At 54.3% G+C, this 12,071-nt stretch overlaps 1 protein-coding gene across 1 annotated transcript in view; it reads left to right on the top strand.

The window, feature by feature from the left end:
* Positions 1-402: 402 nt before the first annotated feature.
* The window catches only part of IARS1 (isoleucyl-tRNA synthetase 1), an 84,743-nt gene continuing 73,074 nt past the window's right edge, over positions 403-12,071 (top strand). Inside the window, exons 1-3 of the mRNA XM_083155904.1 lie at positions 403-551; positions 5,751-5,877; positions 8,103-8,259. Coding sequence (XP_083012030.1) covers positions 488-551; positions 5,751-5,877; positions 8,103-8,259 — 348 coding nt within the window. The 5' untranslated portion in view covers positions 403-487. The remainder of the gene's footprint in view (positions 552-5,750; positions 5,878-8,102; positions 8,260-12,071) is intronic.

Raw genomic sequence — 12,071 nt, 5'->3', positions numbered from 1 at the left:
ATGCGGTAAAATCCGCACCGATCAGAATAAGGGCCAGAGTGAGGGACGGCAGGGGCACAGTCCTGTCCTAGTACCTCTCTCCCTGACCTCACAGCCCTACCCAAGTACTTCTCCCTCAGCCCTCACAGAGCTGGGGAGTGGAGGGGAGTGGACTGCCGGCATACCACACTTACAAAGGGAACATGAGACGCTGCCGGCCCGCCACGGACACAGCAGTGGTGATGCATGTCGGGAGTTGAGGCTGGGAGGCTGCAGCCAGCATTATTACACTCACTGTAGCGCCACCACGTGCTGAGAGAGAGTTACTGCCGACGAACACATACCACTCGTCATGGTGGGGGCGGGGCCAGTGATATTGGCTCCACCCCGTGTGTGTACTGGTAAAGCGTGCGCCAACTTCTGACACATCAGCCAATCATGTGACGGTATTACCCCGCTTTGATTGGTTGACACTTTGTCAGTCATTCTCAGTCTTCCGCTTCCTCTCATGCTGTCTCCTTCTTACATCAGATCTGCTGTATCTGAGAGCCACCATCTGCCGGTAGCTACAGGTGAGAGATGGCGTCCTGCCCCTTCATGTGCCGGTACCGGCTACCCGGCCTCTACCTACGTGATATATACATACACTACATTTCTCCCCAATACACTGCCCCTCTCCCCTAGGCTGCCATACACTGCCCCTCTCTCCTGTACTGCCATACACTGCCCCTCTCCCCTAGGCTGCCATACACTGCCCCTCTCCCCTATACTACCATACACTGCCCCTCTCCCCTGTACTGCCATACACTGCCCCTCTCCCCTAGGCTGCCATACACTGCCCCTCTCCCCTATACTACCATACACTGCCCCTCTCCCCTGTGCTGCCATACACTGCCCCTCTCCCCTAGGCTGCCATACACTGCCCCTCTCCCCTAGGCTGCCATACACTGCCCCTCTCTCCTATACTACCATACACTGCCCCTCTCCCCTATACTGCCATACACTGCCCCTCTCCCCTATGCTGTCATACACTGTCCCTCTCCCCTAGGCTGCCATACACTGCCCCTCTCCCCTGTGCTGTCATACACTGCCCCTCTCCCCTGTGCTGCCATACACTGCCCCTCTCCCCTGTGCTGCCATACACTGCCCCTCTCCCCTATACTGCCATACGCTGCCCCTCTCCCCTATGCTGTCATACGCTGTCCCTCTCCCCTATACTGCCATACGCTGCCCCTCTCCCCTATGCTGTCATACGCTGTCCCTCTCCCCTGTGCTGCCATACACTGTCCCTCTCCCCTGTGCTGCCATACACTGCCCCTCTCCCCTGTGCTGCCATACACTGCCCCTCTCCCCTGTGCTGCCATACACTGCCCCTGTATTGCCATACACTGCCCCTCTCCCTTAGGCTGCCATACACTGCCCCTCTCCCCTATATTACCATACACTGCCCCTCTCCCCTAGGCTGCCATACACTGCCCCTCTCCCCTATATTACCATACACTGCCCCTCTCCCCTAGGCGGCCATACACTGCCCCTCTCCCCTGTATGCCATACACTGCCCCTCTCCCCTGTGCTGCCATACACTGCCCCTCTCCCCTGTGCTGCCATACACTGCCCCTGTATTACCATACACTGCCCCTCTCCCCTAGGCTGCCATACACTGCCCCTCTCCCCTATATTACCATACACTGCCCCTCTCCCCTAGGCGGCCATACACTGCCCCTCTCCCCTGTATGCCATACACTGCCCCTCTCCCCTGTATGCCATACACTGCCCCTCGCCCCTGTACTGCCATACACTGCCCCTCTCCCCTAGGCTGCCATACACTGTCCCTCTCCCTTATGCTGCCATACACTGCCCCTCTCCCAGAGGCTGCCATACACTGCCCCTCTCCCCTATACTACCATACCCTGCCCCTCTCTACTATACTGCCATTCCCTGCCCGTCTCCTATACCCTGCCCCTCTCCCCTATACACTGCCATGCGCTGCTCCTATACCCTGCCCCTTTCCCCTATACTGCCATACCCTGCCCCTCTCCCCTATACACTAATACCTCTTTTACACCAAAACTGCCAGGTTGCACCCGCGTTTTCGGACCCGGATGCGACCTGGCAGTTCCCTTTTACACCGGCGTCCCCCGGTATTATGCCAGGTAGGGGATGCCGGTGAATTCGCGCCCTGAGTCGGCGCTTGGAGATGACATTATCTCCAAGCACCGGGAAACCCGCCGACCGTCACCCCCGCAACAACGACCGACATGCTGGGGGCAAGCCCAGAACCCAGGTAAGCTGCTGGGCTGCCCCCGGCCTCCGTCCATGAGGTGAATGGATGCTGCACACAGGCATCCATTCACCTCTGCTGTCTGCATAGTACCGCAGACAGCAGCGGAGGCTGTACGCAGCCCCTGCCCAACCTCCGGACTGACCTCAGGGTGCTGCGGTCTGGAGGTTGGTGCTCCCTGATTGGAGGAAATGGGTCCATGGGTCGGATGACCCGGGTTACACATTTACACGGCCCCTTACTCCGGGGAATCCCCGTGTCTGACCATGAACATTTGCCGGGTCGGACACCGGGTAACAGGACCCGGGTTATTATTTTTTTTGCCATTTTACACCAAGCCCTGGCCCGGACTGGAGCGGCAATAATCCGGGTCGTGGCTCTGGTGTAAAAGGGGTATGACATGCACTGCTGTACCCTGCCCCTTTCTGCATATATTGCCGTACCCTGACACACTTCCCTATACTGCCCTTCTCCCCATATACTGTTGTAACGTGCCCCTATCCCCATATACTTGCCCTTCTCCCCATATACTGTTGTAACCTGCCCCTCTCCCCATATACTGTCGTAACCTGCCCCTCTCACCGTAACCTGCCCCTCTCCCCATATACTGTCGTAACCTGCCCCTCTCACCATATACTGCCCCTCTCCCCATATACTGCCGTAACCTGCCCCTCTCACACTATACTGCCCCTCTCCCCTATACTAGGGATGGCCATCAGTGCAGATGCCATCGATGGTTGCCATTGATGGCGATTCTGCACCCAGCCATCGATAGTGGCAAACTATTTCATGGATAACCATCGATAGTTTTAACTATCGATGGTCAGCCATTATATGTGACTGAATGGCCCGTGGGCCAACCAGTACTCGTGGGTGGGACTTCTGGGTATTGGGGGGCGGTGCTATGCTCTGTGATCCAGGCACCTTGAGGGAAAAAAAAGGAAACATTTTCTCCTTTGCCATCGATGTAGGGAAACTATCTGGTACTCCCACATCGATGGCAAAAGTATTCAACATTGGCCACTTACCATCAATGGTACCCTATACTGACATACCCTACCCCTTTCCCTTGCCCCTTTCTGCATATACTGGCGTACCCTGACCCGCATCTCATCCCCTGTAATATAGTCTCCCCACTTTATACACATGGCTAAAGGATATATATAAAATTGTGTGTGTCCAGATGTACGGCACTCCCAATGCAATGTTGAACTTGGTCTGGTGCCCTCACAATACAAGTTGTCCGACTGCCACACCATTCATTCTGTAGCTTTGGGACCATGTGGCCCGTGTACAGTTGCCTCATCCTTGTTATACATAGTTGTGGGGAGCTAATCAAGGTCCTAGGACTGTTGTTCTATCTCTGTAAAATATGTGCAGAGCTATAACAGGTCAACAGGTAACGGGTTTCTATGGCCTTACAGGACCTGGCCAATAGGGGATTTAGTGTTCATTCTAGCACCCGCCATCTTTGAAAACCCATGCAGTTCCTTAGTGTTCCCCCTAGGAATTTTTTGGGGCAGAGCGCCGCTGTACGCGATGGGGGCGGACCGGGCCCGCCGACGTCATCGTTGTAGGCGTGCCCGGGCCGCCGCGTCATCGTTGTAGGCGTGCCCGGGCCGCCGCGTCACCAAAGGAGGCTTGCCCGGGCCACCGCGTCACCAAAGGGAGGCTTGCCCGGGCCGCCGCGTCACCAAAGGGAGGCTTGCCCGGGCCGCCGCGTCACCAAAGGGAGGCTTGCCCGGGCCGCCGCGTCACCAAAGGGAGGCTTGCCCGGGCCGCCGCGTCACCAAAGGGAGGCGTGCCCGGGCCGCCGCGTCACCAAAGGGAGGCGTGCCCGGGCCGCCGCGTCACCAAAGGGAGGCGTGCCCGGGCCGCCGCGTCTTCAAAGTGAGGCGTGCCCGGGCCGCCGCGTCACCAAAGGAAGTGTGCCCGGCTTCCTCCATCGTACAAGGGGGCGGACCTGGCCCCGCCGAAGTCTGTGAGCTTCCGTGTCCCCTCGCGGGGCTTGGTGGCTCGCTGCGCTCGCCACACTTTATATAATCAACTCCACGCCGATGTGGATAGTGGGCGTATTAAATGGTCGGGAGGATGCGTTCCGCGTCCCCTCGCTTCAGGGTGACGTGGATAGTGGGGGTGTGCTAAATCCCATTGCATTGCATAGACATGTATACTGGGGGTGTTGTGCTACATCGCATTGCACGCAAAATCGCATGCAATGTGATCCGCGGCCATGGTGCAGTGAATAAATTAACTAGTGAGATCGCATCGCACGGCACGAAAACGTCCCTTAAGATGCGATGTGATTTCACTACGCAGAATAGCCCACTAAGCAAATAGCTAAGTGTACGCCCTGCAAATACACAAGTACCCCGACTCCACCCACTAGGCAGTGGGTGGAGATAATCGCCACCACTAGACTCCTATCACATGGCATCTAGAACCACGGTTGTCTCCTCTAGCCCACATGCTGGAACCTGAGTACTACCTGCTGAGATGCATGTGTCACTTGCCTGATGTTGGCTACTCCCCCTATGGTCACTAGATACATACCAGGCCCTCTATAGTGGTAGCTGACAGTGGAGATGGTAGATGCTGGATACGCTCTCTCTTATTTTTCTCTCTCTCTTATCCAAACACCCTTTGTCACCTCTAAGGGGCACTATAGTAACAATGGCGGGGAGGGAGGCGCTTTCAAAGTTTTGCTTTGGGGCCCGCCAAGTTCTAGTCACTATTGTGCAGGTCTCCTGTTGTTCACCCGGCAACCTCTCCAACGTTAACCTGTTCTGGCAGATAGGGAAGCCGGATGTGATGTCACCTTCAGTCACATGATCTGTAGCGCTCCTTTCAGCATCCGGGAACTTGTACACTGTGAGTGATGGAGGGCAGAGATCACCACTGTATTTAAAGAAGATGTGCGCGGTCCGGGTGGGAACAGACGCTTGAGAATATTACAGAGTTGTAGTTCAGCCTCCACTCTCTTGTCTTTATATCCTCACAGGAGCTGATAAACCTTAGCTGGCAAGTGGGGGCAAATACTTGTTTAACTATCTGAGGAACATTTGTAGGGGCAGTCAGTATTTGTGAAAAGCTTGTGCAACCCAGTATGGGCCAGTATCTGGAAAGCTAATTAAAATTAATTGTGCTACCCAGTGTGGGCAAGTATTTGGGAGCTGAGAGCTGATAAAGAAATACACCTGTAATTAATATATAAAAATCTCAAGTTTAAATCAATATGATCTTAATTTAAACATTTTATTGCGAAGACCCCCCCCATCTGGCGGCTACTTGATGCCACCCGGGCTGGAAAAAATTCCGTGGGAGAACATTGTTCCTCCCTCTCTGGCAGTTGAAATCACATGGGTCAGGAAGCGCATTGTCACTAATGTGTAATTACTCACTACCCAATACCCACACACTTACTCAGTACATGGGAGACCACAGTGTATTATGTCTAACTGTGTAATATTCTATGTATCATTCTGAGCAGCGTCCATGATGGCTGAGCAGGTGCCAGACGTGGTGAATTTCCCGGCGGAGGAAGAGAAGATCTTGCAGCTCTGGAAATCACTGGACTGTTTTCAGGAATGTCTGAAGCAATCCAAGAATAAGCCCAGGTGAGACCCATCATTCATGTCAGGAGTGGTGTTGAGTAAGTCCGCTACTGCTCAGGAAGCGCTATTTATGTCTCACTGACGCACTTCGATACTGCACAGAAAGCTATTGTCAACATGTGCTGTATGCTGTCTCTCCCGTACCAGTGCTCGTAGCTACGTGCTGTACGCTGTAGCTGTGCCCTGTACTAGTGCTTGTAGCTACGTGTCCTGAGTGCTGTACGCTGTAGCTGTGCCCTGTACTAGTGCTTGTAGCTACGTGTCCTGAGTGCTGTACGCTGTAGCTATGTCCTGTACTAGTGCTTGTAGCTGCGTGTCCTGAGTGCTGTACACTGTAGCTGTGTCCTGTACTAGTGCTTGTAGCTACGTGTCCTGAGTGCTGTACACTGTAGCTACGTGTCCTGAGTGCTGTACACTGTAGCTGTGTCCTGTACTAGTGCTTGTAGCTACGTGTCCTGAGTGCTGTACGCTGTAGCTGTGTCCTGTACTAGTGCTTGTAGCTACGTGTCCTGAGTGCTGTACACTGTAGCTGTGTATCCTGTACTAGTGCTTGTAGCTACGTGTCCTGAGTGCTGTACACTGTAGCTGTCTCTCCCGTACCAGTGCTTGTAGCTACGTGCCCTGAGTGCTGTACACTGTAGCTGTGTCCTGTACTAGTGCTTGTAGCTACGTGCCCTGAGTGCTGTATACTGTAGCTGTGTGCTGTACTAGTGCTTGTAGCTACGTGCCCTGAGTGCTGTAGCTGTGTCCTGTACTAGTGCTTGTAGCTACGTGCCCTTAGTGCTGTACACTGTAGCTGTGTATCCTGTACTAGTGCTTGTCGCTACGTATCCTGAGTGCTGTACACTGTAGCTGTGTCCTGTACTAGTGCTTGTAGCTACGTGTCCTGAGTGCTGTACACTGTAGCTGTGTATCCTGTACTAGTGCTTGTAGCTACGTGCCCTGAGTGCTGTACACTGTAGCTGTGTCCTGTACTAGTGCTTGTAGCTACGTGCCCTGAGTGCTGTACACTGTAGCTGTGTGCTGTACTAGTGCTTGTAGCTACGTGCCCTGAGTGCTGTAAGCTGTAGCTGTGTCCTGTACTAGTGCTTGTAGCTACGTGCCCTGAGTGCTGTACACTGTAGCTGTGTATCCTGTACTAGTGCTTGTCGCTACGTATCCTGAGTGCTGTACACTGTAGCTGTGTCCTGTACTAGTGCTTGTAGCTACGTGTCCTGAGTGCTGTACGCTGTAGCTGTGTCCTGTACTAGTGCTTGTAGCTACGTGCCCTGATTGCTGTACACTGTAGCTGTGTCCTGTACTAGTAGCTACGTGCCCTGAGTGCTGTACACTGTAGCTGTGTCCTGTACTAGTGCTTGTAGCTGCGTGTCCTGAGTGCTGTACGCTGTAGCTGTGTCCTGTACTAGTGCTTGTAGCTGCGTGTCCTGAGTGCTGTACGCTGTAGCTGCGTGTCCTGAGTGCTGTACGCTGTAGCTGCGTGTCCTGAGTGCTGTACGCTGTAGCTGCGTGTCCTGAGTGCTGTACGCTGTAGCTGCGTGTCCTGAGTGCTGTACGCTGTAGCTGCGTGTCCTGAGTGCTGTACGCTGTAGCTGCCTGTCCTGAGTGCTGTACGCTGTAGCTGCGTGTCCTGAGTGCTGTACGCTGTAGCTGCGTGTCCTGAGTGCGGTACGCTGTAGCTGCGTGTCCTGAGTGCGGTACGCTGTAGCTGCGTGTCCTGAGTGCGGTACGCTGTAGCTGCGTGTCCTGAGTGCGGTACGCTGTAGCTGCGTGTCCTGAGTGCGGTACGCTGTAGCTGCGTGTCCTGAGTGCGGTACGCTGTAGCTGCGTGTCCTGAGTGCGGTACGCTGTAGCTGCGTGTCCTGAGTGCGGTACGCTGTAGCTGCGTGTCCTGAGTGCGGTACGCTGTAGCTGCGTGTCCTGAGTGCGGTACGCTGTAGCTGCGTGTCCTGAGTGCGGTACGCTGTAGCTGCGTGTCCTGAGTGCGGTACGCTGTAGCTGCGTGTCCTGAGTGCGGTACGCTGTAGCTGCGTGTCCTGAGTGCGGTACGCTGTAGCTGCGTGTCCTGAGTGCGGTACGCTGTAGCTGCGTGTCCTGAGTGCGGTACGCTGTAGCTGCGTGTCCTGAGTGCGGTACGCTGTAGCTGCGTGTCCTGTACTATTTGTCCTGAGTGGTGTGTAGCTGATTGTGTCTCCTACACTGGCATTTATCCCATGCTTTCTCTTCCCCAGGTATACGTTCTATGACGGACCACCCTTTGCCACTGGGCTTCCTCATTATGGGCACATTCTGGCTGGAACCATTAAGGATATTGTCACCCGATTTGCTCACCAGAGTGGATATTATGTGGAGAGAAGGTTTGGGTGGGACTGTCATGGATTGCCGGTGGTAAGTTGTCTTCATTTGTCTATTTTACATTGTGTTAAATCTACAAATTGGTGCATGGAGAATCCCAATGTCCTAAATGAAATAATAGCATACATTCATATTGGGCAGCATATTGGCACAGATTAGCTCTGGAAGTGTAGCGTGTATGCACCACTGGGGCAGGGGCTCATGTGGCTGATTTATACACACGCAATACAGAGAGCGTATCAGTCACATCAACCCCTGCCTCAGTGGTGCATACACTTTACACTTCCAGATATTCCTTATCACATATACACACATACACAGTGGGCTGCCACTTACCCAGCTTCAGTGACTCGGTGCCACGCTGCCTGTGGCCACATACGCCCAACACCATGCACACTGAAACCGCTCAGTCCCAGGTGACGTCGCCCAAAAGCAACCGGCGGCCATCGCAACACCTTAATACAGTCGCGGCCTTATTGACTGTGGGCACTGGGCAGCCAGGAGTTGTTGGCCGCGGGCACTCACCACTGTGGTAGCGCGGTCTGAGGTCCAGCCAGGGGGAAGCGGCAGCCCAGCCAGGGGAAAAAGCAGCCAAATCAGTACCGGCCCACCGGAAAATGGCCCAGTTTCCCGGCTGGCCAGTCCGCCCCTGCATTCCTGCCACTGCTCCTTCCCGCCCTCAGCTACATGTAGCCAAGGACACGGAGAGCTTCTAAGCCACTTGGAGATCCACTGCTTTGCCACCAGAGTGCCTGGGCCAGTCCTCCTTGTACCTCTCCTCACAGGAAACAGGCCTCACATCCTAAAGGGATTCCCGCCACTTCCTGTAATGCTGGCCTATCCCCCCAGGACTATGTCCAGGACGGCTTATGCGCAAGCTGCTACAATGCGCAGGTGCCCACAGCTACAGCCTCCTCTCAGGAGCCTGCTTGGGCAACATCACTTACTCAGATGATTGCGCAGCTGGTAGATAAGCTCTCATCGGCAGTGCCCCAGCAGCTTGTAATGCCATCCTCATCCCTGGCTGGATTGGTTCCCCCCCTGGTGTTGGAGCCGCCATGGGTGATCGCATTATCCGCCTCCATTGAGGGCTTGCAAAACACCTGGCAACAGGGCAAACCTGACAAACGCGGGGCCCCAGGCAGGGAAAGCTTTTCCTCAGCCCCTATCTCATTCCGACTCCAACTTGGATTGGGAGGATGAATATGCGGGATCGGTGTCCTTTGACGTGGAGGTCGCCTCAGTCAAAAAGGACACCCCATCACGCATTGATGTGGATGATTTGGTTACAGCAGTCAAAGAGGCCCTCAGTATAGAGGACCCAGCTTTGCGGCCTATATCCACTGGCCCTACCTTCGAACACACTAAGAGGACTCTGGCTTTGTTTCCTAAGTCTGACAACTTAGAGTATCCTCTCGGAGGCCTGGGAGGTACCCTACCTAGACGGTTTATCTCCCTTTACCCCCTTCCTCAGGAGGATAGGGTCAGGTGGGAAACCGCTACTAAGGTAGACGCGCATGTGGCTAAATTAGTGAGATTCTCTACGCTGCCCAATCTCTACTGTGTTTCTCAAGGACCCTGCTGATCAGTTGGGAAAACTTCCTCAAACTTGTACACTACTGCAGGGGCCGTAACTAGACCTACCCTGGCTTCAGCCTGGGTGACTAAGGCCATGGTTGAATGGGCAACTGCTCTCGCGGCTGACACATGCAAGAGTATGCCAGCGGAGAACCTTCTACCTACTATTGAGAAGGTACATCAAGCTGCCCTCTATTTATGCGAGGCAGCTATTGCTGCGGCCACCCTAACCTCTCTAATGTCGGCTTCGGCACTCGCAGCACGGCAATCTTTGTGGCTGCGGTTTTGGAAGTCGGACCCTGACTCCAAAAAAGCCTTAGAGGCGCTTCCCTGTGAATGTTCCTTTCTGTTTGGGTCTGAACTAGATAAGATAGTAGGTACTGTAGCAGCTTCTAAGGCAGCTTTCCTACCGTCCTCTCCGACACAATGTCCCCATTCTACCTTCCAGTCTTCCAGAGGTAGGGGACATTCCTTTTCTAGGACACAGCCCCAGGTTGCCAGATCCTTCAAACCCAAGGGCAAGTGTCCCTGGGACATTAGACACCCTGATCCTAAGCCAGAGGACAAACCCTCTGCATGATGGAGCGTTCCTCCACCTGAGGGATCCCAAGGTGGGAGGCCACCCGTTGGGATTTTCAGACGTCTGGTTGGCATCCATGATAGGCGCGCGTGGGTTTGGGACGTAGTCTCCCAAGGCTTCTCCCCAACCTTCTGGCTTTGTCCACCAAACTCATTCTTTTCTACAAGTTCTCCAAAGGACTCCGGAGAATCCAGGGCTCTGGAGCAGTATATCCAGAAGCTACTGCACTCTGTAGTCATAGTGCTGGTCCCATCATCTCCGAGAGGCTCTGGATTCTTCGCCAGTCTTTTTTTAGTCTCGAAGTCCAATATGTCCTACTGGCCCATCCTCAACTTAAAACCGCTTAACAGGTACATTCGGGTCCCAAAGTTCCGGATGGAGACCTTGCGATCCATAGTCTTGGCCTTAGAGCCTGGAAATTACATGGCATCCAATCGCCAGATTTGCTGTGCTGGCGGATTGGGACGCTCGAGCGTCTCACTCATGCGTTCCAGTCAGCAAAATGTCAGGGCGCTGGGGATTGACTGCTTTCCTCCGCTTCAGGGAGAAGGGACAGGAGCGGGCCCTCTTCTGTTGGAGGATGGTGGGGTGCCGATTCTAACAGGAGCAGCTCAAACGAGAGCTGCTCCATCTGTGTCTGCATATCCCCATCAGGCCGGAACCGCAACTGTTTCTGCGGTTTGCACTTCAGACTGTCACTTTCAGGCTCGGCCTTTCTACCACCCCTCAGGTATTTTACAAAGGTCATGGCAGTGATGAGCAGCAGACTTCGCAACCAGGGCATCCGCACCTGGGGGACCTTTTGATTCTGGCACAGTCTGCGGAGATTCTCAAGGACCATCTGGCCATAGTGGTGATTGTCTTGCAAAGTCACGGCTGGATCATCAGTTGGCCCAAGTTATCCATGGTTCCCGCACAGGCCATGATCCATCTGGAAACCCAATTGGATACAGTGCATCAACTGGTCTCCCTGCCAGAGGAGCATCGCCGGACACTGCAGACCCGCATACGAGGTCTTCTCTCACTCAGACAGGTGTTGATTCATGCTTGCATGAGGGCCTTAGGTGCGACGGTATCAGCGTTCGACATGGCAGAATATGCACAGTTCCACTCCCATATGTTACAACAGTAGATCCTCACTAGCATCCGGTCACAGCTGATCGCCTTATCACCAGCTCTGTGTCTCTCCCTCTCCTGGTGGCTTCTAGGCCAGAACTTTACAGCGGGGAGACCATTTTGGATCCAACAGTGGACTCTCCTCACCACGGATGCCAGCCTCCATGGGTAGGGGGCAGTGACTTGCCAGTGATCCCTCCAGGGACTATGGAACTCAATAGAAACCCAGCTACCTATCATTGTTCTCAAACTGAGGGCAGTCTTCCGGGCCCTTTGCTTAGTGGATCCCTGGCTCCGAGGTTGCCCAGTGCAGGTCCAGTTGGACAATGCAACAACTGTAGCTTATATCAACCATTGGAGTGGCAGTTGTGCTGCCATGGCAGAGACCTTCCGCTTCTTTCAATGGAAGGAGGAGAAGATCCCTACTCTCTCAGCGATCTTTATCCCAGGGGTCCTCAATTGGTAAGCAGACTTCCTGAGCCATCTGACCCTGGATGCTGGTGAATGGGCCCTTCATCCAGAGGTGTTCAAGAACAACAACAAGGTCACCCTATATGGGTCCAGGTCTAGT

This window comes from Crinia signifera, chromosome 8 (assembly GCF_055691185.1).
Source record: "Crinia signifera chromosome 8, ASM5569118v1, whole genome shotgun sequence".
In the NCBI taxonomy this organism is placed as follows: domain Eukaryota; kingdom Metazoa; phylum Chordata; class Amphibia; order Anura; family Myobatrachidae; genus Crinia; species Crinia signifera.
The sequence above is the reverse complement of the archived record's forward strand: the minus strand, read 5'-3'. Positions and strand labels throughout refer to the sequence as shown.